The sequence below is a fragment of the Diabrotica undecimpunctata genome, chromosome 9, assembly GCF_040954645.1.
Source record: "Diabrotica undecimpunctata isolate CICGRU chromosome 9, icDiaUnde3, whole genome shotgun sequence".
Lineage (NCBI taxonomy): Eukaryota > Metazoa > Arthropoda > Insecta > Coleoptera > Chrysomelidae > Diabrotica > Diabrotica undecimpunctata.
The window spans coordinates 111001963-111029017 of NC_092811.1; the positions used below are offsets into that span (position 1 = coordinate 111001963).

Consider the following 27055-nt stretch of genomic DNA (forward strand, 5'->3'; position numbering starts at 1 on the left):
GGATATGTGATAAAAAAATTTGATTTACGTTAGTCATTATCAGACTTAGACAACTTGAATATTTTTATATAAATCGAGGTAAAATACATAAAAAAAAAATCGGTTGCCTGTAAAGTCGGTTTTACGGGCGAAGATTTTACGTGACAACGTCTTTTTCTCGGTAGAATATTTATTGATATGAATATTATTAAATTGCACAATAGGAACAAGGAATTGAATGAAAATAAGAATTGCACAAATTTTAACTATAGAAATATATTTTGTTTACTAAAACATTGTACATGTAAACTTAAACTTAACTAATTTCTCTTTGAGTGAGAGGTTATAATTTGCTATTTTAAATGTTTGACTAGCAACACGCGCGGTTTCTTCTGAATCGACTGAATTACGATTGATTGCAGAGTGATTTAAACTAATAATTTACTTAACACTATCAACATTTGTCAATAGTATGACATAACCTATAAACTCAGTTTCTCAACTTTTGTGTTAATCTAACAATTAATCAATCAATCATAGTTTACGATAATGAAATATTAGTGTACAATTATTTACCTTTATTGTTGTAGTTGTTGTAAATGACGAATCTAAGCACTCCACATTTTCACTACAAACACAGCTGACGATACTTTCAACGATTTTCAGCTTTAGCGATTCAACGCGCCTAATTCTCTAGTGCCGCGCGCAGCGAACCGATCATGTTTGAGTGGGAGAGAGACGCAAGGCATTCGCCGGTCCGGCGGGCCTCTCTCTCGTTCGGCGACTCACTGTAATAGACGTGAGCGGGCGTTACACTTTTTCTTAAATGACTCCGAGCCACAACCTAATTTAAGACGTTGTCACGTCAATATATTGTAGAGGAACTCTTCTTTTTTAGCAGCCTCCTTTGGTTCATTTCTGAATAAAAACATTCTCTTGTGTTTTTCATATTCGCCTGTCTTGAGCTACCTAGTGCCAGTTTCTCCATTGTATTATTCTCTTTGTCCACTTCTCTTTCATATGCCCTGTCCATTTCCACTTAGATTTTGCGATAGGTTCGATAACATCTACTTTGGTTTTTCTTCTTAGATCTTTGTTTCTCACATGATCTCTTAATCTTGCAATTACCATGATTCTCTCAATAGCTCTTTGGTTCGTCTAGTCCTAAGTGTTATTCTCTATTCCATAGGTAATTAAAGGAAGGATACAGGATTTAGTGACAAAGTCTAAATATTCTCAAAGAAAATGAATCTCAAAGTATGCCTGTCTGCTTCAATATGTAAGTTATTCATTGATTCTGAGTTCCTAAAAATCTAGTACTCGTTAAACGAGACAATATTTATATTAGAATGAATGGTCAACGCTACGAATTAACAACTTAACTCAAGAAGTGCAAACAACAAGGGGTGTACGCTAGGGCTGTATTTTATTTCATCTACTACCTATCCAATTTATATATAAGAATGTTCCAGATAGTGATGCAAATCCAATGAAAAGGAATAAAAACAGAACACATGTAAAATGATGCTGTCATGGTATCAAATAGAAGCATTCGAAATTATTATTATTATTATACATAAGCAAGACAGAGAGATAAGTCTCTATTATGCTCAAAAACAAAGAAATCACATTAGTAACCTACTAGTAAATTACAAAATTACAATTTTTGGTTTAAAAGAAAAACAATATTTTAACTATAATATAAAACAGTCAAGTCTATTTTTGAACGCTTTGGTAGATGGAGAAGAGACATCACTCTCAAAATCTCTATTTAGTAGAAAATTCTGTAGTATTGATCTTGTAGAACACTGGTGACCTCTGAGGCGTTCTTCTTGATTTATGGTAGATTTCATCGAGATTTCCGAAATTGAATTTTAATATTTTAAATGTAGTAATTAAGTCTCCAAGTTGTCGGCGAAGTTCAAAAGAATGTAGGTTAGCCATGCTAAGTTTCTCTGCATAAGAAGGTCCTCTCGATCCCAAAGGAATTCGAGTGGCTTTTCTTTGAACGTTTTCCAATAAAGTTTTGTCTTAAACCAAATCAGGATACCACGTTGGTCCATCGTATTCAAGAATAAGTCTTACGTAAAGAGTGTAAAGTTACAGAATGACTGCATTAAATCTCTCGAAAAACACTTCCGAATAAGATATAGTCTGGAGTTCGCACGTTTACAAATAGAAGTAATATGGTCGGACCAAGTTGGGATGTTGTTTACAATAACATGTTGTTGCCCTTTAAGAAAATACGGTACAAGTGGATTACTTTTACCAATTTGAAGCACTACACATTTTTCCGCGTTTAAGGGTAGTAGCCACTGGGAACATTAAGTTATAATAGAGTCCAAGTCCATTTTGAGGGTTAGCTGGTTTGTGATTGGATTGGCAAATATTTTTGTGACGGCAGCATAAAACAATATTTAACTTGAAATATAGTAAGGAACCTTGCTGGTATAAACTCTAAAAAGCAGAGGTTCTAGGAGATCTAACTCTGAGGCATTCCACTTTCCACTAACCTGTCTTGCGAGAAAGTCTCGCCAACTCTAACTTTGTAATGTCGATCTGTCAGGAAATCATCTATCCAACGACTTAAAGTACCGCGAACGCCAAAATATTTTAGCCCATGTAGAAGTCTGCGCTTAAGAACACGGTCAAAAGCTTTAGATAAATCTAGACAACGTCGCCCGCTGCGAACTGTTAAGAGGTGACGTCCAGTCGTTAACACAATTTAGGAGATTAGTTAGAGTAGAGCCACCAGAGACAAATCCATGTTGTGTTGGAATAACATGATCCAGGAGAAGGAATTTGGTCATCTCCTCGGAAATAATGGCTTCCATTATTTTTCCAACTACTGGCAGCAAGCTATTTGGACGATGATTGTTGGGGTAGAGTTTGTTGCCTTTTTTAAAAATAGGGGTGACGGATGCTAATTTCCAACTAGGGGGTGAGGATTTCTGGATGAAGGAAGTTTACATTAATAACGTTAGGGGTATTGCAAGTGTATCTGTGCATCTTTGCATTAACAGTTTTGGTGTTAAACCGTCTAAACCAGGTGAAGCGGCTGTGCAAAGTTTAGTTAAGTGTTGTTTGACACGATCCACTGTGAATTCAATACGCTGTAAGGATGCGCCGACACGATTGCACTTAATAGCAGGTAGATATGTGGACATTGCGTAAACTACTGCATATCTCATGCAGGGTTGATCATGTTACCAACGAAGAAATGGTAAAAAGAGCTCGAACCAAACGTGAACGGTGACGGTTACAAAGTATAACGTATACGAAAATTGACTTTAATGTGTAGGATAGAAGCAATTAGAGGCTTAGAGGAAAGTATAGCATGTATAAAAATTGACCTTAATGGGTAGGATAGAAGGAATTGGAGGCTTAGGGGAAAGCAGAAAGTGTCTGCAAAAGTTTTTTGCAGAATTCAAAATTCAGGTGAAAACTTTACACGCAGGAAGCGTATGATACTGGAAGAAGAAGAAGCCAAGACATTAGCTCTTATCCTATTCCACGGTTTGACATCGATAATACTCTCAACTTGGTTATAGTTGGTATCTCTCTTTATGTGTTTTTTAATTGTGCTTAGAGGCTTTCTTTACTCTCCCACTTGATACTGAATCTTTTCGTGGGTTTTCCTATATTAAATCATTAATATGCGGCGATAGATTCACATTTTGAAGGTAATCAGTTCATTAAACATCGCTATTTTAACAGTCCATTTTAACACTAATAGAGTTCATATGTTTTGTTCTTATGGTTCCTTCTATCCGAGATTGGCTATCATCACAGCTTATCATATTGTATCAGCCACCGCTGTGAAAATATCTAATGAGGTGCAATTTTACCGTTCCCCAGATATCCAAGTCCGGTTTTTTCCCAATAAATCAACAACTGATCAAATCTTCACAGTCAGGCAGATTCTTGAGAAAACGCTTGAGTTCTCAGTCGACACCCACCACATATTCGTGGATTTCAAAGCCGCATACGACTCAGTCAACAGACAAAAACTTCTACAGGCTATGGTGGAATTTCAAATACCGCTTCATCTTGTTCAACTAACGGAACTTACACTCACAGGCGTAGAGAGTGTAGTTAGAATCCAAAACCACTTTTCCAGACCCTTCCATTGTAAAAATGGACTGAGACAGGGAGATGGACTGTCGTGTCTCTTATTTAACCTTGCACTAGAAAAAGTAATTCGAGAGCGCCATATTAATACGAATGGCACCATCTTTAATAAATCTGTACAAGTGGTCGGATATGCAGATGACATAGACATTATTGCTAGGTCTACAGAATCTCTGATCGAAGCATTTCGATCACTAAGGGCGTCTGCACTTAGACTGGGATTAAAAATAAACGCACAGAAAAACGCACAAGTATATGTATTGTACTAGATCAGGCAACCAGATACCTAGACTATTAATTGATGATCTGGAACTGGAAGGTGTGGACACCTTCGTCTATCTGGGCTCGCTGCTGACCAAAGACAACAATGTCAGCGAAGAAATTAAAAGAAGAATAGTGCTTGCCAATAAGTGCTATTAAGCCTTGAGGAAACATATGGCCCCAAAACTACCCAGAAAAATTAAAGTTACCATATATAAAACACTAATAAGGCCAGTGTTAACATAAGGGTTTGAAACGTGGTCAGTTACACAGAACGACCAAGAATTGCTTAACCGTTTCGAGAGAAAAATTCTAAGGAAAATATATGGAGGAATCTAAGAACAGGGTTTGTGGCGTAGGCGCTACAACTTTGAGTTATATAGAAGTTTTGGGGAACCTGACGTTGTAAAATTTATTAAATTAGCACGCCTTCGATGGACAGGACCTGTAATTAGGCGAGATAAAGATGCAACGATCAGAAAAATTTTCGACCGAAGAGGGCCAGTGGGAAGACGAGCCAGAGGAAGACCAAAACTTAGGTATCAAGATAACATACAGGATGATCTAATATTCATCGGAGTTAAAGCATGGAGAAGAGTTGTCAGAGACGGGGGCGAATGGAAGATTGTTCTGAAGAAGGCTTTGGCTCATAACGAGCTGTAATGCTACTGATGATGAGATATCCCAGTCAGTTAATTTTTCTCCTTCCTAGACTTCTTTTGGCCTTAATAGTTTGCTGCCTTATTAATCGTAGCGTGTTTCTTTCCTATAATAATATGACCTAATTATAATGTATGCTTTCTATAACTTAATACTCATTTTACAGATGTCTCAGCGCTTGGGCGTTTGGAATCATTTCAATCAATTTAATCTTTAAAACTGTTAACTTTTAAAGCTTAGAGTTTCGTTCTATAGCCCCTCTTAAATATACAGCATGCAAACCTGTACAATCAAATAGGGAAACCATATTATCTTAAGGTTCTCAGCCTGAGAGTTAAAAGCTTTTTCAGTTTTTTAAATGATGGTCTTCAACTCGTACTCTTATTTCTCTATTGTGGTCATTCTCTTCATCTATGCACGATCTTAGTTATTTATAATTGTTAACTCTGTCACTGTGTTTAGCTGCTAGCTTTAAGTTTTCTCCTACATGATGTTTGCATTCTTATGTCATTCAAAACTATTCCATCTATTAGTACCGCGTTCTTCTTCATCTGATAAGGTTTTTGAAATATCTTCTTCTTCTTAGTCGTTGACCTGATGCAGTTATCGTGATATCATGAAGCTATTAGCTAAATTTCCCAATGTTCCTCCACGTTTTTCTATCTTCTGCCATTCTAGCACATTTTGACAATGGAGCGCCAATGGTAGCAACAATATGGTCCGTGTATCGTGTGGGAGATCTACCTCTATTTCTTTTGCCTTCTACTTTTCCCTGGATGGTAAGTTTTTCAAGACCATTTCTTCGAAGCACATGTCCAAAATAGCTTATTATTTGTTCTGATATTTGTGTTCTTAGTCTTTTCTTTATGTTTAGCTGGTCCAGTATGGATTCATTTGTTCTTCGGGCCACCCAAGGTATTCTCAGCATTCGTCTCCATCAGTACATCTCAAATACATCTATGTTCTTTTTGTCTTTCTCAGTAAGGGTCCAGCATTCCGATGCATAAGTAAACACTGGAAAAACTAGACTTCTTACTAGTCTCTATTTTGAAATATTTAGACTTCTATTTTGAAATATAGCCCCACTTTATAAATTAAATCATAATAGTGATAAGATGCCGCTCTCCCTACACCCTCTGTTTATCTGTCTATTTCTGTAGTCTGTAGTCTACTTCTGTAGTGGTAAAGTCTCTTGTCTTTAGTCGCTTGGTTATTCTAGTATAAGATATTTATTATTCGTATATCCCGTCTGTTAATATTTTTCTTTCTAGTTGTCTCCCAGTTCTAGTGCCGCATCTTAACAAATGCTTTTGGCATGACCTCTAAGCGTCTGGTTATATTTGTAAAATGAATTTCGGACCATTTGTATTCTGTGTCTTTTTTCTGTCTCGCTCCATGTTTTCGGTCGTAAGCACATCAATGTACTATTATTCTTAGGAGGTAGTTTTATAAAAAACTGTTTTCCAAAAATAAATGACAGATAACCTTATTTTCTTACTTCTCTCCGGCGTAGCATGGTCTTTATAGTTCTATTATTGAATGCTATGTCTATTAATTAATATCTGCATAAACGTCATTTTCATCAACATCAGTTCTTATTAATATTGCAGTCAATTTTCCGTATTTAATTACATCTAACGCTGTTTCATATCAATAAAGCTTAAAAAATCGTTTAATGTCGTATGTCAATAGCGTCTTATGTGTCTTATAGTGTGATCTTAAACTAAAAGTGTCTTCTTTTTTTTCTTATTTCTTGGCTCTACAACGCTAAGTGAGTCTAGACCGTGTTTATTATATTCCTCCACTCTTGCCAGTCTTGTGCAGCAATCCGATTTTCGTTAATATAGGTATCGTACTGTTTTCTTCTCCATAGAGTGCCTGGAGTTCCTGGTTATGTCTTCCTTCACTCTCCTGTTTTCTCGTCTCTACAAGGCCCAATAATCGTCTGGAGGATCTTCCGTTCTACGACTAATAACTGTGTTGTTTCACACTGTCCACGTCTTACTTCCATACATTATTATGGGACGAATTAGAGTTTTATATACCTTTGTTTTAGCTGTCTTTAAGAGCAATTTTGATGTAAGTCTTGTCCTGATTCTAGCTGTTACATCTTTACCATAACTTTTTTCGGTGGTTATCACTGCTCCCAAGTATTTGAATTCTTTGATATTTATCGAAATGTTTTGCATAATTATTAGTCTTGAATTTTTGGTAACTACCATGTAATTGGTCTTATTTTCGCTGACCTTTAACGCCTATTTTCCTGGCCCCACTTTCAAAAAGAGTAAAAACTTCTTTCGCGTCACTAGTGAATTGTGCAATTGTGTTGACATCGTCAGCAAAAGCCAACAGTAACTTCGCTCCCTGGGTAGCGAAGTCATTTGGTAATTCTGGATGTGCTTTCCTAACTGTGTGTTCTAAAGCAAAGTTGAATAATAAAGGGAAAAGTGTATCGCCTTGTCTTAATCCCGTTTCAATTTGATGTACTTCTGCCAATTCTGAAACATACACATGAATCCTGCACGCTCATGTGCGATTCAATTCTGGGAACTCAAATTGTCTATCAATTATATTTGCAACATTTGTAGTATATTTTAAATGAATAATCTATAAATATTTCCCACTTCTATTTCGTTGGACCGACTGGATGATAAGCGCATATTTTATTATTAAATATTTATGACATTGTAATCAATACCGATTCCAGGTAGAGGAAAAGCATTAAACCATTGTTAAAAATTTTATTAATATATGATGGATATAGATGAATGTTATATGAATCTACCTTATTTTTATTGATCAGTTTTCAAATTTCTACTGGTAAATTATTTAGGTCGGCTGCTGTATTGTTAGAGCTTGGAATAGCATTAAGGAATTGGGTATTTCTTTACGGAAAGTCCTGATGGCCACTATGTTTCTCTCGATTTATTATTTCGGGTCGACAATTATCTATCTCATTTAATTTTCATACACTTATATTCTAGCTCTTTCTATTTTATCTTTAATATTTTTGTGCATATATTTTCATGTGCAAAAATCTCGAGAATCTGAGTGAGATACCAGAGTGCAAGGAGGAAGACGAAATAAGCAAGTATAAGAGATATAAAATATAGATAAACTAGTTTCGTCTTCTGAAATTAGGTGAAATATTCTTTGTGTCTTATACTTAATCGTGAGACCTTTGTACCAAACCATGTCCTTTCATTAAACACCACTAATAATTCCTGTGCTCTTGACTTTCTACTGGAGAGTTTTCTACTGGCGTAATACTTGTTCCGCCAGTGAATTTCTCACATCGTTAAGCATTTATAAAGGATACGAGACACGAAGCACCAACTACAAGTTGAGGCTAAACATCTAGGGGACGGGTACATTGAACGTGGATACCAAACTAATGGCTTAATCAGCATCGACGTTGAAGACCTTAAGAAAGTCGAGGAATTTAAGTATCAGGCTTCTGCCATAAGTAGCAATATGGCTAAAATGACGCCAAGTATCTGGAGTAATGTGCTGCGAATGCTACAAAACCGTTGTCGAGAAAGCTACGGGAAAATCGACTAGGGTTGTATGGATATGTAGGGTGTAGCGACGAGAACTCTGTGGCAAGAACAGCGATGCGGCTAAGCCCTGAAAGATGCCGTCCACGATGGCACGAGCTAAGATGTGCTGGATCGACAGACTTAACACAGACATGAAGACCGTCAATGTCACGTCAGATTGACGTCACCAGTTGATGAGGACTGATCAAAACAACGGACCCTGCAATAATGCGGTACTAATACTAGGAAGACGATGATGTAGGGCAGTTTCTTTCTCTAGATTGCATTTCCTGCACCATGGTTCATTCATTCTACCCATGCTGTATAGTGGGTTTCTCAGTTGACGGTATCCAGTCACCATTTCTGTGACAGTCTTTAGCTCTCGTCTGCTATGATCTATTATGTCATATAGGTTTGTCCCTGTAGTTCTCCATTGGTTACTATGGCTTTCCCAGTCATTTTTGAATTTGACTTGGAACGGATTCTTACAGTTTCCTTTTTATTTGATCAAAATTTCACTTTGATAAAACACAGAAACCATTTCATCGAGACATTGCTGTTGGGATAATCCTATTCGAAAATTGTAAAACATTATTGCTCGAATATGTTTCGACTAAGATCCATTTCGACCGACTTGCTAATTTAAAAAATTCACTGTATCTACACGACTTGTTGTATTGCATTGATACTCTTGATTTGTGTCTGAAGGTTTTATTTGTGACGCCCTCTAAGCGGCTGTATGCAAAATTAAAAAGACAAACATGGTATTAGATTTGTACTGGCTGTTTAAAATATTACTTCAAAATTGGTTTATATTTTTGAATAAACAAACTGACTCATAAACATAACAAGCCGTCAACAATCAAAATCCAGAGCAATATTATCAATTCAATCCACAACAGATTGACTTGGTAATTACAACGTATATACTGTATAATTTTAAGTTTCAATAGAAATATACTTTCTCAAAAATTTATTAGCTGGTCTATTTTATAAACGCCAACAAACTGGGCCTTATTACAAACCACGTCTGTTTTATTCCATATCGATTGAACTACTTTTGTTAAAGAAAGAAAAGGTCTCGGGATCAATATTCTGACCAGCTAGGCTGCAGGTCAGCCCCTAGTTTGGTCCCGATATTAATCTAAATGTAAATGAAATTGTACATGTTAAAATGAGGCAAAATATTCTATAGCCCGTGAAATACCTACATGAAAGCGGGGCGACGTGTTCTTTGATCTTTATTGCATTACAAAGAAATTCCAGCTCGTGTTTAAATTAGTTATGGTGATACTGTTATAAAATATTTGCAGAATTTTTAAATTTATATGAATTTGGAATGGAGACAGCGTTTTTGTCTTTTTTTTTAGATTATTTACAATCCTCCGGTATACACGAGGAGATACAAATATATTTGGTATTCCATTTAGGTAACGTAAAACAGTATTATACAAAACATTTATCTGTAGCAAACCATACGATAACATCTTTCTTCTTGTTGTTGTTTTTCTTCTTCTTCAGGTTCCTTCTCGTATCAAAAGTAAAAATCAGCATCGCTAACCAAACCACTCTCTTAAATTTCTCATCCAAGACATTCTTCTACGGCCTGGATTTCTGCGTCCTTGGATTTTTCCTTGCATTATATTTTGTAGGAATGTGTGCTTTTGTCCTCTCATCAGGTGGCCTAAGTATTCAAGTTTTCTCTTTTTTATATTCAGTATAACTTCTGGATCGTTATTTATTATGGACCCTGTACACATGGACAGCTTCATTCGCAGACGTCATTTGCGTATGCGTCCGCTGACGTGTGAACAGACGCCGGCGGTTATGGCCGGTTCACATTATTCCAGTCCAGTAATTTAGCGAGTTAATGCAGTTCACTGATGGACTGAATCATATCGTTTGTATTATTTCAGTCATTCAAAAGCTGTAAGATCGGTAACACTATAGTGGCAATGCTTTCATGACCGGTCCAACGTGTAATCAAGCACTGGAGTGGCCGTTCACGGTTCATTCCAGTGCAGGTTTACATTATTCCAGTGGCTTTCCAGCTGTCGAGTAAGAAAGTTGCCAAATAAAAGACACCAGCGGAGACACAGAGTATGCGGGATCCCAAAATAGAAAGTAATACCGGGGGTAGCTAGAGATGAAGTTAGAATTGAAAGGCGTTAAACAAAGAGGACAACTGATGCCTTGCTTGCGTTGAGACAGTTGGTAGAGAAATACGGTGAGAAGAAAAAAGCACTTTTGGTATTTATAGATCTTAAGAAGGCACAGTTTTTAGACATGAGTATGGAGCTGTATGAGAGAGAAATGAGTTCCTGAGAATTATGTAAGGCTCGTAAAGGATATGTATAAGGGAGCGTACACCAAAGTCAGGACTTGTGTCGGATTGACCGAAAGCTCTCTAGTGACGGTTGGTTTTGCATCAAGACTCTTCACTGTTACTGTAGTAGAACAACGAAATATTGGAGGAATAGTTGGAGGGTTGGAAAAGGGCTATTGAAGACGAAAGATAGAACTGTTAGTTGATGATGAAAGGAGAGGTAGAGGAAAAACGAGGAGAAGTTGTAAGAACTATATAGCTAAGGCCTTGAGAGAGAAATGTTTAAGTGAAGAAGAACCGATGGACAGAAATGATTGGCGACGAAGAATAAGAAACAGCGACCCCTAAAAAGGGAGTAGCTGAGGAAGAAGAAATAGATTCTAGCACTCGACTGGAATGCTGGACTGGAATAATGTGAACGGGTCATTAGCGCTGAAACTCTTTGTTGCGTCTCACAAACCGACAACAAACGAATCTATGGCAGAAGCATATGAATTGGTGGATGTCTAGAGGAGGCAGTTTCTGCAACAGAGATATAAGCATCCCCTCTCTATGATTAAGAATGCTAAGGGGCTACGTATTTAACACACTATTATACGGTGTAGAGGCCTGGACTTTCGAGATGTGGTGCTACTGTCGAATGCTGAAGATAAATTGGGTTGAAAGAGTCACAAACTTTGAAGTAATGCGAAGGATAGGAAAAGACCCAGAAATTTTGTCAACGATCAAACGAAGAAAACTCGAATATTTGGGTCACCTGATGAGATACGCATCAGGTGACCCAAATAAATACGCATTACTTCAAAATATAATCCAAGGAAAAATAGAAGGAAAACGTAGTCCAAGCCGTAGAAGAATGTCATGGTTGCGTAATTTGAGAGAGTGGTTTGGCTGTACCACTAATGAACTCTTTAGGTCAGCTGTAAACAAAGTCAGGATAGCCTTGATGATTTCCAATCTCCGATAAGAGTGGCACAAGAAGAAGAGGAGGCAGTAGACTAACATCAAATGTCTATGGAAATAAAAAGAGGTGGTGTTAAGGCATTGGACAGCTTTGAATAAGGTTGTAAAACGGTAGATACACAACATTTACAATTTTGGCGATCTCAGTAGCTTCCTTTTGCACGTCTTTCCAACAAATATTTGTTTATAATTATTCGGATCCTTGTTGTTTTCCAATACTACATAATATATTATTTAAAAAATTTAATTTTCTGTTTGCTGCTGCTTTTATGGTTCTTCGGAAAATTATATGTTCTCAGACATATCCAATTCTTAGTTAATCGCTTTGTTTTGATAAATATTTTCAAGTTTTACTCTGTACTACATTTTTATTAGTACTGTTTGAAATCAATTGTCTGCATAATCAGTTCCATTTTTCTCTGGAGTTTTTCTGAAATGTTTGCAAATTTTCTAAATATTATAATGAGAGTTGTTTAAATAAAGGAATCGATTAGAATATAATAGATCACTCATTTCTCTTTACTGTTTCTTGAAATTTTGAATTTTGGCCTCCTTTTTTTAAATAAGAATACAGTAAAGTTGATGTTTAGTTAAATCCAGTTAAGTTTTCAAGCGGAAGGAAGTCGATTATTTAGAGAACGTTGCGAAATGTTGCCAAACATTTTGGATCGATACCAGTTACGTAAGTGTCTCACGCTAGTAGGGTAATGCTAGAGCAAAGTTTAGCGTAGCTGGGCAAGACATTCGTAACTATTTCTATAAAATGCTGGAATTGTTCCAGTTAGTGTAGTAAGTAGACCGTTGTAAAAGTATTGCCATATATTTATAAGTTAAGAGGGTTATTTCTCTGCACTCGACGCTCTAAGTTTTTGGTCATCTCGAGAATATTTGTCTTATTAGTTTTGTACGTTCTACCCCATGGGTCGTCACCGGTGAAAGAGACTTAAACTAAGAAGTTTTTGTTTAGATTGTAAGGAGACACATTGAATCCTCTTCCGTTTAACATCACCATAGACGAGATAATAAAAGCAGTATCACGAAACTTCGAACAAAGACAGACCTATGGAAATTAAGACATGTATAAGACAATCATATCTTCTTCCTTAGCCTGTATTTGTTCACTGCTGGACTTAGGCCTCTTCCGTTTGTTCCATTGATGTTTTTCCATATGTTTGATATCATCCGTCCACCTCGTCTGCGGTCTGCCCTCTCTCCTCTTATTATCTCTTAGTATCCAGTCTTCAGTTTGTTATTCTCTGCTTCCATTTTTCAGGGAAACATGCTTGATTACATATCAGTATTCCGAATCCATTCTCTTAAGGTGACCTCGAGCATAGCTCTCTCCATCGTCATTTGACTTAGGCTGAGCTGTAGTACGTACGTAGTCACTGGCAAGATTGGTACGTCTTTGCTCTTTAAAATATAGTCTAACTTACCAAAAGCTATTCGAGATAATTGTATGCGTCTTTTTATTTCGGCTATTTGGTTTTCTTTACCTATTCAGAAACGCTGCATTTGTATGGTTCTTCGTCGCTGTGCCAATAATAATCAGCCTCATTAAAAATATATTTCTGTCGATTTTTGCACCTAAAAAAATTTATGCCGATAAAACTGTTGGTTACATTAATATTTCATTATAAGTCGATTTACCACTGCCATTGTTAGACTAACTTCAATTAGTAACTACATTGAATTGTTGGTTCTTTGATGGTGCACCTGCAGATTAGGGTAGATAAGTAAGAACTTTATTAAATAAAAAATTCCCTTACCGTTCCATTGGTACTATGGCTCCCTAGATCTGCAGATCTAAATCCTTAACATTTTTGTACTGGGGTGTCTTGAAAGAAAAGGTTTAACTTGAGCCTGTTAAGAGTCGGCAAGATCTATTAGCTCGTATTTACTGGGTTTTGACATTTATAGATTAAAAAGTATTTCAGAGGGCTTATGATTTGGCGATTTGTTTAAACACCTTTTATAAATTAATTTTGCGTGTAACTTCTTCTTCTTCAGTGCCTTGTCCGGTCCGGATGTTGTCGATCATAAAGGCTATCATGGTTTTGTTGACTGCTCTTATAACGATAAGACTACTTTATCGTTACTTAGAGATATAAAATAACTTAATTCTGCCTGTAAATTCTGCCTTCTATTTTTAATTTAGTTTGAAACTTATCTTCATTACTACTCTACAGATCTTTATCACATCAGAGACCTTGTCCCAATAGATCTCTGTGACATTAGATTTGGAAAACACACTATTAAGTGGTGATCCCGTTAAAGTACAGTAGTCCGTTACACTCTGCCAAATACTTTACCCTGCATAACGAGTTAAATAATTCGATATTTTTCTTCGTTTCGCATCACGTGGCCGAGGTACTTAAGCTTACGTTGTTCCACTAAATTAAGCACTTCTTTTTCTTTTGTCATGCGCTGTAGGACCTCAACGTTGGTGACATGGTCCACATACGATATTTTTAGTATCCTCCTGTAGATCCACATCTCGAAGGCTTCAATTCGCTTTCCAGTAGCTTGCGTCAGCGTCCAGGCTTCACTATCCGCATCTTGGTTCCCAAACTGAGATCACTGCAGCACAGCAAGGATCTCAACGAATCTGTCGAATCTCTGGATCTCTTCGCTACCTGCCATTAATGTCCCGGGACCTAAATTTGCACGGCTGACAACCATGAATTTAGTTTTCTTAATATTAAGGTCTAGTCCGTATGTTACGCTCACAGTTCTCACTCGGTCTAGTAAGGCTTGTAGATCATTTTGGCTGGTTGAGAGTCCTCGGCGTAGCGGATATTATTGATGTATTCACCGTTCACTCTGATTCCCATCTCTAGATTCTAGGAGACCTTCAGTAAAAATTTCCTCAGAGTATATATTGAAAAGAGTCGGCGAGAGCACACATCTTTGCCTTACTTCTCGCATGATCTTCACTTGGTCGGTCAGCTGGTCTTCGACCTTGACTTGATCACGCTGGTTCCAGTATAAATTCATGATGATCCGACTGTCCTTCTCATCCAATCCTACCCTTTGTAGGGCGGCGACCATCTTCTGGTGCTGACAACGGTCAGATGCTTTGGCGTTGTCCATAAAACAAATATAGACATCACAACTGACATCGCGGCCTCTCTGAAGTAGGACTTGTAAGGTGAAAAATGCTTCTTCGCATTTCTTGTAAATTCTGGCATATGCATGAGTGCATGACTCATAAGGCTGATAGTTCGGAAATCTTCGCACGTTTTCGCAGATCGTATTTTTTTTTTGGTAGTGTTACAAATGTTGACAATAGTCATTCCTCTGGGATATTACCTGAATCGTATATGGCGTTAAACAGTTCAGTTAACTCCTTCGTGTTCACTTCACTCATCACCTTAATAAGTTCAACGGGTATTTCGTCCGGACCTGTGGCCTTACCATTTTTAGACTGTTTTAAAGCTGCTTTCACCTCGCTTTTTAGTATTGACGGGCCTGTCATGCAATTTATTTCTGGAAGGTTACCTCGGTAGTCCCAGAAAAGTTCTTAGATTTACATTTTCCATGTCACCAACTTCTCCTTAACTGTCGTCGCAGGTTCCCGTCTTTGTTTATAAGGAGGTGTGTGTTTCTTCTTTTGTATTGACCAGTGTCTTCTCGAATCTTTCGGTGGATATTTATATGATCGTGTTTCACTTGTAGCCCTTCGATTAGTTTACATTTTTCTTGCATCCATGTCTCCTTGGCTTGGAGAAACTAATTGTTTGGTGGATTTCTTGGTATTTCTTCGCGTCCCTGTTTTTCATTAATTGTCTTTGGTCCATCATCTGTAGATTGTCATCAGTCATCCATTCTTTATTTTTTATGCTTGTTTTTTGTCCCAGATATTCGTTTCTCGCATTTAGCATGACGTCTTTGATATAACTCCATTTTTGTTCTACACGCTGTTCTTGTTGTTTAGCGGTTTCTAGTTTTTCTCTCATTAATTACATCTCTTACGGTCTGACCAACTACGGGGTCTTTTAGAGTGTCATAATCCAGGTTCTGTTTAGGTTTACTTTTGATGAGTTTCTTTAGTTTGAGTTCTATCTGGCCCACCAATGGATTGTGGTCCGATGAGACGTCTGCTCCTGGGAATGTCTTTGAAACACCTTTTATAAATTAATTTTTAAGACACCCTGAATATAAAGAGAATTTTTATTACAATTAACATGTTTGAATCCTATAACATATTCTGCATAATATTTTAAGTAATATTTATTGTTATAAACAAAATCCAATCGACAACAATTTATCGATCAGTTTTAATAAGTGACGTCAATGGATCAAAGAAGATTCGTCTAATGAAATCGGGCTTAGACCAGTTTTGGTTGTGCTATTTGGCAATAACGATGTAGGTATTGCTACGTTTTATAAATGTCTTTCTGGTTTATTTAAAAAATAATATTTATGTATAGTGTACAATTCATTTGCATTTAGATTAATGCCTGAAAGTATACTGAGTGTATCGTGATAAAGTTTAAAAATATTAAGAAAATTTTGGAAAACAATTTACATCCAAATATCCAATATTTAAGGTAATGAGATGGTTTAGATAATAATCATAATGGTATCATTAGATTCTTATATAATTGAAGATTCTTCTTTTGTATCTATAATTTTTAGTGATTACACTATATCACTTGTGCAGTTTTTTTATATTTTTGTGTCCGAAAAATTGAATTGTTTATGGTTTGTTTTTCTACTTAGCTTCTTTTTCTTCTATTGATTCTTTATTGGAGATTCTTTGTGCTTGCTATCTTTAGTTCACAATTTGTTTTTATTATAGTATTTACTATAGTGTTTACATTATTTAGCATTTTCACTTTTTCCATTTTATTTTTAATGATATCTTTGTGTCAATAACCTGTCTGATTTTATCTGAGAAAAATGACCTTGATTTACTACGTGTTCTATATTTTTTTTACTTTAAATGCATTTTCTAGCGTTTCTACCATTCGTATCATTTTTGTGTTCGTCGTATCATATTTGTGAGCTACGGCAAAATGTTGTTTATCATCCAAGTTTCTTCTCCATAAGAAACTGGTATGCAACATCAAAATACAGGGTTAGAAATATCTATACAAAGTCTGATAAGCTCTTCACTCCGGGCTCGTATTTAATCTATAATTAGAATATTTTTAACCAGAAACCAAGTTGATGCAATTTTCTTCTTCTTCGTCATATTTTTCAATAGACATATTCAATCTTTAATATCTTTCTAAACAGTCATACTAGTTTTTTTAGGTCGACCAATGCTTCTGCGTCGTACTGAAGATTTATCTGTCTGACAATTAAGTTCAGAGACTCTCAGTATACCGTTTTTACTTAGCAATGTTTTATAACCACTTTTCATCTTCAATATACTCTCATTTCGCATCCCTACATCGCTCTATGCGAATCTTCCGCTATGCGCAGCAGTGCTACCGATTATCTTCTAACATGCTGTGAGCAGCTTTTTGTTTTACGCCCTCTAATGACTTATTATAACGGGTTATGTTCAAGCAGGTTTCGTTTGTTGGGAACAGGTAAGAGTCGCTGGTTGCTAAATCTGGTGAAAAAGGCGGACGCTTTATAACTGTGACCTGGTTTTTGGTCAAATCAAATAGTCCTTGGCATAGTGATGTGTTTGGAGTTGTCCACCCCATGGATTGTTATTACCCTTGACAAGAAGTCGTGAGTCCTTTTCGATACATTCCAAGGTATCAGAACAAATGTCTTTACGGTACATCTTATATTCCTCCGTAAGGGTCTTAACACAAACATAGCACACACTTTTTTCGTGTTTAGTTTCTAATGTCAAATTTGCTTCGTGGTTTCTTTATTAATTTTCATATGTTTAAAAATGACCCTAATACGTAATCTAAGTCTAATAACGTTCAAGTCTTTTTTTAAGTCATAGGCTGAACAGGGTGCTTGTCATCTTCAAAATCCTCCCTCTCCGCCTTAAAACGTTGGTCTCACTCATAAACTCTTGGTAAGAGATAGGGTATCATCCCCGTAAACATTTTATCAGAGTAAAAGGCACTCTGTAGAAACAGCTGTAGTGAAAATAACGTGTAATAAATTTTGTGGAAGTGTAGAAAATAAACTTTTCAGTGTTCTATTCTCAAATAAAATGAACTTACATCAAGTAACTTAAGCGGACATAGCAAACATAGTAAAATTGTTCATTTTTTACTTTTGATTTTTAATAACCAAATACCACCACTTAATGCACTGCAGAAAAAGTATAAGTTTTTATCCTAGAGATTAAGACTTGTTATAAAAATTATCAAAAAACTAGCCGAGTTAGAGTGAGGGAAAAAGCTTTTCTCTATATTATCCATCAATTTGTTAGCCTCTAATCTCTAAGAATCTTTAACAAGGCAATTAAGTTTTATTTCGTTTAGTGTTTCTTAGTTCACGCATACCACATGGGAGTTGATCACTTGTGAACAGAAATTACTGACATTGCGTGGCGAGCCAAAACTTCTTTTACTGTTTTTGACTCGACTTCTAGATTTACCCTTTTCCGGTTTTACGTTTTTATATTTGCCTGTTTTTGTTCTATTCTTTCGTGAGCTTGATAATGAGCAGCGATACATATCAACCTTAGTATTTTCGGATTGTATCTTTTGTTTTTATTCCTCTTTTGAACAGTAGGAATCTTCAAATATTCGTATTCGAATATTTGTACAACGTAAAAATCAATAGTAAAGTATTGTTTTTGTGTAAATTGTATAGTGTCGTAAAAACTGTATATCTTATAGAGATACTAACTGATTGATACGATACATGGAGTATACTGTTTAGGCTTTTTTTTTTGTTAAATTCCGTAAAATTTATAAAATATCCAAAATTATCAGTTTTAAGTAAACGTATTTTAGTCAAAATTTTAATTTACTTTAAGTAGCGCATAATATTTAACAACATACTGTAGCTTTTTAGACATTCTTAGGCATGATTATTAACTAGAACTAATAGATTCTTTTTTGTTTTGGTTTTGCATAATTTCCCGTAGTTGAAGTACTACGTTTGGTTTTTTTGTTTTAGGACTGATAGTGCTAACACTAACACAAACAGAAAAATGCCCTCTTCCGGATTAGCTGAAGAGGCGGCCCTTTTGGGGTAAGAAACACTGGACACACCAGCTTGAACAGTTGTTATTTAGTTAGATGATTAAGACAGGGTTTTGGCAAGTCATAAACAAATTAGAAGATATTAAAATATAATAAAATAAAAAAAATTACAATGAAGTATAAAATTTTTAGTGTAAATGGAAAAATTTATAAAATTAATAAAATTGTGAAAATACATCCAAAACAATTACAAAATATGTTCGGTCCTATTAGACCTTAATCTGGGATACATCAGGGCTTATCTATTTTAAGGTGGATGTAATAGGTGACATTCTGATTTTTGCAGAAAAAGTTATGGATAACTTTTTCTGCAAAAATTATTACAAAAAATATTAAGTATTAATATTTAATTTATACTCCCTCTCAAATAAGTCGGGAATATTCATAAAAAGATTAAAATATATAAAAACATATTACTAAAAGCTTGCTTATAGCTTTAAAATTATTCATTTTGGAGCAAAGTTGTAGTGAAATCAAATAAAAATAATTGAATTTTCTATAAGATACTACTGGATACAAATGTTTTATTTTTTTACCCTTGCTGGAAAATAGCAATAAATTCAAAAAAAGGAGGAAAACAAGCCTGTTCTTATTCAATGTTTTTCAACTACTTAGTACCTTCGTAATTAGCTTAGAAAGTTTGTTTTCTATGATAAAATAATCCACCAAATTTCATTAAAATCGATTCAATAGATTTCTCATAAAAATTTTGCAATATATTTGTTTCTTATTAATTAAAATTCTTTAAAATCTTGCACAACTAAAACTAAACAATGTAGAAGTTTTGTTAATTGTTTTTACATATAACAGAAGACTTCATCTATTCAACGCACTTTATAGAATTGAAATACGATTATATGGGCGGCATCAGGAATTTTTTTAAAAATTGAAGCAATTTTTCGGCTTATAAACAAATAGAATATCTCGGTAACTATCTTCTTCTTCTTTGTGTACCGTGCCCAAGTTTTAGGCGTTGGTAGCTTCCATAACGATTTGCCGATATCGTTCTCGATCTTGCGCGGCATGTAACAATTCATCTGCTGATAAAAATACCAAAACAACTACATTGAAGAAAATTGAATTTCAAAGTTCAAAATCGGTATACATAAAAAAAATTTTATCTAGGCTTCCAATGAAGCAATTTGCTTTTTTTTATTCGATATAACTCGAATAGACACACCTAATTAACACATTACCAAATCTCAAAGATGCTTTAATTTTGTTATAAATAAATTTATTTATTTATAATAAAATAAACCTAGATATATTTTTTCCTATATTGTAGACTTTTTGTAGTAAAACTCACCAAACGTGTATCCTTTAACGCTCTAAATACAAGTATTCTCATTTGAAAACAATGATAATTTTTAAATTTAAATAAATTTAAAAAAAATTGAATAATTTTTTTTATGATACATAAATAAAAATGAAGTTTACAACAATGTAATTTTATATTATTAGATTTAATTTTTAGAATTGAATTAAAAATTATTATTTATTTCATATAGAAAGAATGGAAGGATCTTCTATTGTTTCATCAAAATCTTCATCACGAAGTTGAAAATTACCTGCCAGATTGTTAGCAGGATTTTATTCTTCAAAATTAATAATATTGCTGTGTGACTTTTTGCCCGTGACAGCTAAAGCAGTAGCTGTGACTACACTTCAAACAGTGCTCAATGCAACCACATGACTTGAAACGTCCTTTTAAACATTTACAAAAATTTTTTTTGGAATAGACCATCAGTCAAGACTATATCGGTAATATCGGTATTGACTCTAAACCTATTTTTTTCATTTCCAAACTACACTCTCTTGTCTAGCTCATCTACCAAGTTATTGCTGAACTTGGTAATAAACCCTAAAGCAGTGCTGAGCGGCTGCAGATTCAGTTGGTGCGAGCATGGTTAAATTAAATTGTTGTTCCCACTTTCCTTTTTGAAACTTTATAGGTACCTGAGTTTATTCAAAGCTACTTCAATGCCCCTTTTACAATCATAAAGGACCAATATTATTTCAAAATCAGCACATTATATTTGGTTTTGTGACGGGTTTGCCAAATTGTAGATCTTAGCTGCACTAGTCGTCAAGTATTCTTCGTTTGGTAATAAAGTATTGCCAAAATAAACAGTACTGAAACTGAAACATAGATGTCTCTTTGTGCGCGCTTTCATATTCAAATTAAGTAGTATAGACCTGTCGAGTAATCCTTAAACAATTAATTATTAAGTCCTAATTGTTAAAAATGGTGTTAAGTACAGAGGAGAAAGTGTTTCTTGTGGAGCGTTATTTTCGCTCATACGGAATCGGCCGACGTAATAATGCAAGTCTGCAATACGTGTGTGATCAATTCACACAACGGTTTCATAAACGTTCTCAAGTAATGCTGTAATTTTGAAGTTTGTTGAAAAGTTTAGAAATACGGGTAATGTATTGTGCCAATGAAAAGAGAACTCAGGGCGTCCCAGTACAGTTAACAACAACGATAACCATGAACGTGTTTTGAGCGAATCTTGGAAAATCCGAAAGCCAGCCAGACAAGAACAGCATTGCATCTTGGCTTAAAACAAACTTGCTTGCAAAGAATCCTGAAGGAGCTGGGTGCATTTTCGTATGTGATTCAGGTACATCAACAATTACATCCCAGGGATTCTCACAGTAGAGTGGAATATTGTGCCAGAATTTCATTTGTTAGGCCATGTAAATCGTCGTACAAATCGATTTCTGGGCTTTGCCAGACCAGATGAAGTTCAAGAAGTTTTTTTACATATCGCAAAAGTGAGTGTCTGGTGTGCAGTTTCGGAACACGGAATCATTGGTCCATACTTTATCAAAGAAAATGGTAGGCAAGTCACACTTAATCAACAGAGGTACATACAAATTTTAACACGCTTTATCCCTGATCTACGTCAATATTGTCGTACGCGTAATTTGGTATTTCGAGACCAATTTTTCCAGCACAATGGGGTCACTTGCCATACTGCTGTCGTAGTTCGTCAATTTCTTCAGGGACATTTTCCAAACAAATTCATTTCACGATTTACTGACTTCCCCTATCCTGCGAATTCTTCAGACTTAACATCTCCAGACGCATATATTTGGAGCATGGCTAAAACTGCCGTTTTTAAACGGGCACCACAAACCATCAATGAGTTAAAGGATGCCGTTAGAGCCTTCTTCGCGGACTTGAGACAGCCTTTATTCCATAACATTACGAGAAATCTGGAATATCGGTATGAAGTCTGTCTTGAGAGAGGAGGAGTTCATTTAGAACATGTTATAAAGTGTCAATAATATGTATTTTTTAAAACAATAAAATAATTACAAGTTCCGTACTGTTTAGTTTGAGCTATACTGTATCTTAATTATTTTTTACTCTTTTTAATGTTAATGTAACCAAGACATCGATATCTTCAGCTACTATAATAGCAGGATGGTCATCAGATGTTACATTTATAGCTGTTGGTACAATAAATTAATGTATCGGCGTCTTCATGATGAGACCGAGGTATTCAATTTTGGCTGTTTTTATTGTGGTGAACAACTCTTTTCCTTTTTGCATTTTTGCATTTTTAATAAAGCGTCTTAGTTAGTAACGTGGTCGGTATAGGATATCTTCAGGATTCTACGATAAAACCACATTTTCAAAGCCGCAATTTTGTTACAGGTAGCGTCTGTGAGAGTCCACGACTCAACTCCGTACAACAGTACAGGAAAGATATAACATCATAGTAATCTGATTTTTATGGTTACTAATAAATCGTGGCATTTGAATAGCTTAGCCATTTTTTGAAAGGCAGATCTTGCTTTCTCTATCCTAGATTTTATTTCTAGGGAATGGTCCCAATTGTCCTTGACGTTCATAATCCGATGTTAATTCTAATTGTTGAATATATGAAGTGCTTTTTTATATGTAAAAAAATTTTCAAACTTTTGGATGGTTTAGTTGTTTTGTGCAAGATTTTAAAGAATTAATTTTTTTTAAATTTATATTGCAAAATTTTTATGCGAAATCTATTGAATCGACTTTAATAAAATTTGGTGGACTGTTTTATTACATTATAAAGAATTTTTCTAGGCGATTTAAGATCCGAAGTAGTTGAAAAACGTTAAATCAAAACATTTTCAATCAGTTGTATCTTATAGGAAATTTAATTAGTGTCATCAGTTTGATCTTATTACAACTTTGCTCCAAAATAAATCGTTTTAAATTTAAGGCATGGAAAGTAGAAAAAATGATGTTTTTAATCATTTTTAAATACTTTAATTTTTTTATTCTCCCTTTCCTTTTATCCGAAAATATGCCAAAAAATGCATTTTAAACTTCTCCAATGCGCTTACCCCTCAACGTCACTGTTTATTTTTTTCAGTATATTATCAATTTCTTAATCAAGTATTTAAGCTTATATTGATATACTAACTCATTCGTTAGTATAGTAAGTTTAAGAATGTCAATGTCTTTTTAAATTTAATCTATGTACTGCTTCATTAGACTATTGCAGTTATTTTGTAGACCTACATTTGAAAGTATTGAATCGAAGTAATTTTTTAAATCTAGCATTTATTGCTGTTGCAGAAAATTATAAATCAGAGAAATAACGATTTGCTCATAACACTTGTTAATAAAGGTATCTAACAACTGCGTTTGATAAATTGGGTGATAACAATATGTAAAAAACAAAATATGCAAAAGATTAGATGTCATTTTTACCGATAAATAACATATAAACAGCTGTAAAAGCGAAGCGATTTTACTATTTTAAAAACTGAATTTATAAATTCAAATTTATAAAAGTCGCAATATCACCAGTTCTAATCAACGAAAATTGATGTTTTTCTTTTAATTTGGAGTAACTCGTGGTGAATTGTTTATTTTACCGAGTAATTTGTTTAAACAATTTAAAATAAATATTTTATTTCTATGGAAAGTTACATCTTTAGTATTTAGTATTTAAAATCAAATAGTGATCTTACATTGTTTATATATTGTTTGTAGGTAATAAATGACATTTAATATTTTGCACATTTTGTTTATTCTCTGGTCTATTAGCACAGTTAACACTGTATGTCTTTAAAAACAAATCTTTGAAATAGTATATTGGGCGATAGTGTTTGTGTCAAATTTTCCCGACTAACTAACAGAAACTAGCTATGTGAGGCACTGTCTAGAGTTATTTTCTACATATATACTGTTTTATAACTCTTCGCATCTCATAACTTTTACAAAAGTTAATTTTGTCTCGGTTAATGTTACTTTAACTTTAACACTTTTTACCTAACAGGTATCATCAAAGTACATTACTACAAAAAATAAAACATTGTGTAAGCAACATGTAAATATGTTATTGTGGTACCTATAATTGAGATATAGCCTCCACCAAATTTCTCCAAATAAACTAATTTTGTGTTTGCCAATTCCCTGTCTTAAAAATAGAATTCTAGTGAATGAAGTTTTGAAATAGTGTTTTTATTACTATATAGCTTGTATCTAGAAGTGTTTTTTCTGATTATTTTTACCATGTTTACAAAACATGTTTTAACAATTTCTTAAAACGATCTGTTGCCAATATGTGAAAAATAGGAAAAACTTTACATATACTTAAAAATATGTTAATTTTTAATAATAGTTTTAATCATTTTTAGTTTTTATTGCAGGTTTTCAAGATATTTTTTAAAATTTACAGTTATATACATATGTTGTCTCAAAGGTTTAATTTTTTTAAGACAAAAAAATTTGTTTTTTACAAATATTCAAACCTCCTTTACCTCCTTTAGTGATTTTTATAAGAAGTGCATCGTTATTACAAAAAGTCTAAATATAAGAATTAAATCTTAATTAAACAAATTAATATCAGTGATCAGATCAAAAATTTTAGTTCTAAAAACTTAAGCTGAAGATATCTAGTGTGAGTGTCTGAAAAAAACATACAGAAAATTCAATACTTTTAGGGTGAAATATACACTTTATATTCTGCATGTTTAAGCGTTAAACCGCATTGACATTGGTAGTGAATCACGAACTTAAGCCACGCTGTCGTAAGCTAAGCTAGTGTAAACTATTTGATTCGTGAAATTCGGAAGAGTAAATTCTTTTTACGAATCAAAATAATTTCGGTCGTGAAAAGATCAAACTTGTTCGAGTTTTGGATAGTGTAGTCAGTCGTAAACAGTGTAAGAAGATGGATGTCTTAATTATAGCTTTTGAAATTTTAAACATGAATGACGCACACAAAAGGAGCCAGTGTTGTGGAATCCGGCCAGAGGGGATTATAAAAACTAGAGTTTTTGCAGCCGCAGCAAGAAGCATTGCTACTGCAATGGAACTTTATGGTGTTACAGAAATCCATGCAATAATAAAATTTTGAAATTTGCGTCTCGAAAACTCCTACATGCATCTACTAAAAAAAGTAAGACAGAGCATGAAGTCCGGGTGTTCTCCTGATGAAGTTTATACCCCTAAAGTTGGATTCTGGAACCCTGTAGTCGCTTGTACATTTCTAAAGGATGTGTACCATATTTTTGTGGAGTCACTTGATAGTCTTCAAGAAGTTCTTATCGCCTGCCATTCCTGTTGTTTTCAGCAGTACTTCAAACCTATTACCACATGTCCGACCAATATGTATTTTGCGATGGGGTTGACAGGGTATTTCTATATATTTGTGCATATATTGATCCGCTTTAGTTCGAAGACCCTCATGTTAATTTCTCTTGCACAGTGCAAAACTTCAACAATTTCTGCCTGAAATACAGAGGTATATTGTTCTAGTAGAATAGAAATGAGTAAATTTCTATCACTACTGAATACTTCTGCACCAGACAATTCCGCAGTTTTAAACCCGCCTGTGTACCAGGTATAACGCTGCAGTTTGGGTCGAGTGTTTCTTCTGCCCCATCCACTTGTCAGCAAATGTCCACTTGAAAATGTACTTTAGAAGTGTCTCTAGATGATTTGTGACCATATAGTCACAAATCATCATCCATTCGTTATCCATAATTTCATTTATGATGTTACTATGTCCTGATCTAACTATTACATTGCTCAGGTTTTACTCTATAGGTAGTCTATAATATTCCATTCTTGTCTCCTCCTTATAACCACCTATGTGTAAAGGAGGAAGGACCAGTAGGGCCCCTCATAACCCCTGTGATTTCAAAACAAGCAAATGTTATGTTATGCAAATGCTTAGTTTAAAGGTGTCTCTTTTTTACTACACCTCTGGTCACCATGTCTCTGATGCATATTGTTTATTTTATCACTATGTGATAATTCCAACGTAGTATGTCTGGTTTTAACCCATACATTTTTCCTTGCGTGTGTCTGGCTAGCATTAATGTAGTTACCTCTCGCTTAGTTATTTGTTCTATCTGCTGATTCCAAGTAAGCCTCGAATCTAATATTCCCCCAAGATACTGTGCTTTAGTCACCCAATCCCTCCGAATTCTTTCTTCTAGTAAATTTCACGATTTTGGACTTCTGAGGACTTGTGTTAAGCCCATTCTGTAACTACAGTCAGAACCTGGGCATTATGTCTCTGAATGTGCCATTAAATTTGCTGTGGGTTAAGGTAACCATGTCATCCGCATAGCCCAGGATATAATGTCTATTTTTACTGAGTCTAGCTATCAGTACATCCATGACCAGTGCAAACATTCATAAACAAATATGTAAGATTTATGTGCAACATTTTTGGTCAAAGAGAATAGTAACTTAGATCTATGTGCTGTAACAGGTGAAAATTTTAAAAAAGGTAGAAACACAAATATTTATAAGGAGAAAAAATACAACAAGCAAATAGAAGTGGACATGCTTCTAAATCTGAACAGCAGTACTACGAGAAAAAGTCTTAATTTCAATATATTATAAGTTAAAGGAGAAGTGAACAGAGTTGTTCCATAATCGGACCTTCAATATTTATGATAAAGGTGTCTTCGTTGATAATTTTTCTCAGTAATATTCCATTCCCGATAAAAATAGGTAGCTGATCGGAGATACGAAGTTGTATTTCGGTCCTGTTACCTGTAACTCAGTGGGGTATTACCTCGTAACTACAACTGTAAAT

At 34.8% G+C, this 27055-nt stretch overlaps 1 protein-coding gene across 8 annotated transcripts in view; it reads left to right on the forward strand.

The window, feature by feature from the left end:
• Positions 1–27055, forward strand: part of MESK2 (misexpression suppressor of KSR 2) — a 179789-nt gene that overhangs the window by 20470 nt on the left and 132264 nt on the right. For 6 of the 8 annotated variants that reach the window (XR_011952017.1, XM_072544017.1, XM_072544010.1 and 3 more), the window contains one exon: positions 18910–18984. The exons of the other annotated variants lie outside the window; for them this stretch is intronic. Coding sequence is in view for 5 of the 6 variants with exons in the window: in XM_072544010.1 (XP_072400111.1) it covers positions 18910–18984 (75 nt within the window). In the remaining variant the exon portion in view is untranslated. The remainder of the gene's footprint in view (positions 1–18909; positions 18985–27055) is intronic. 8 annotated transcript variants of the gene reach the window in all.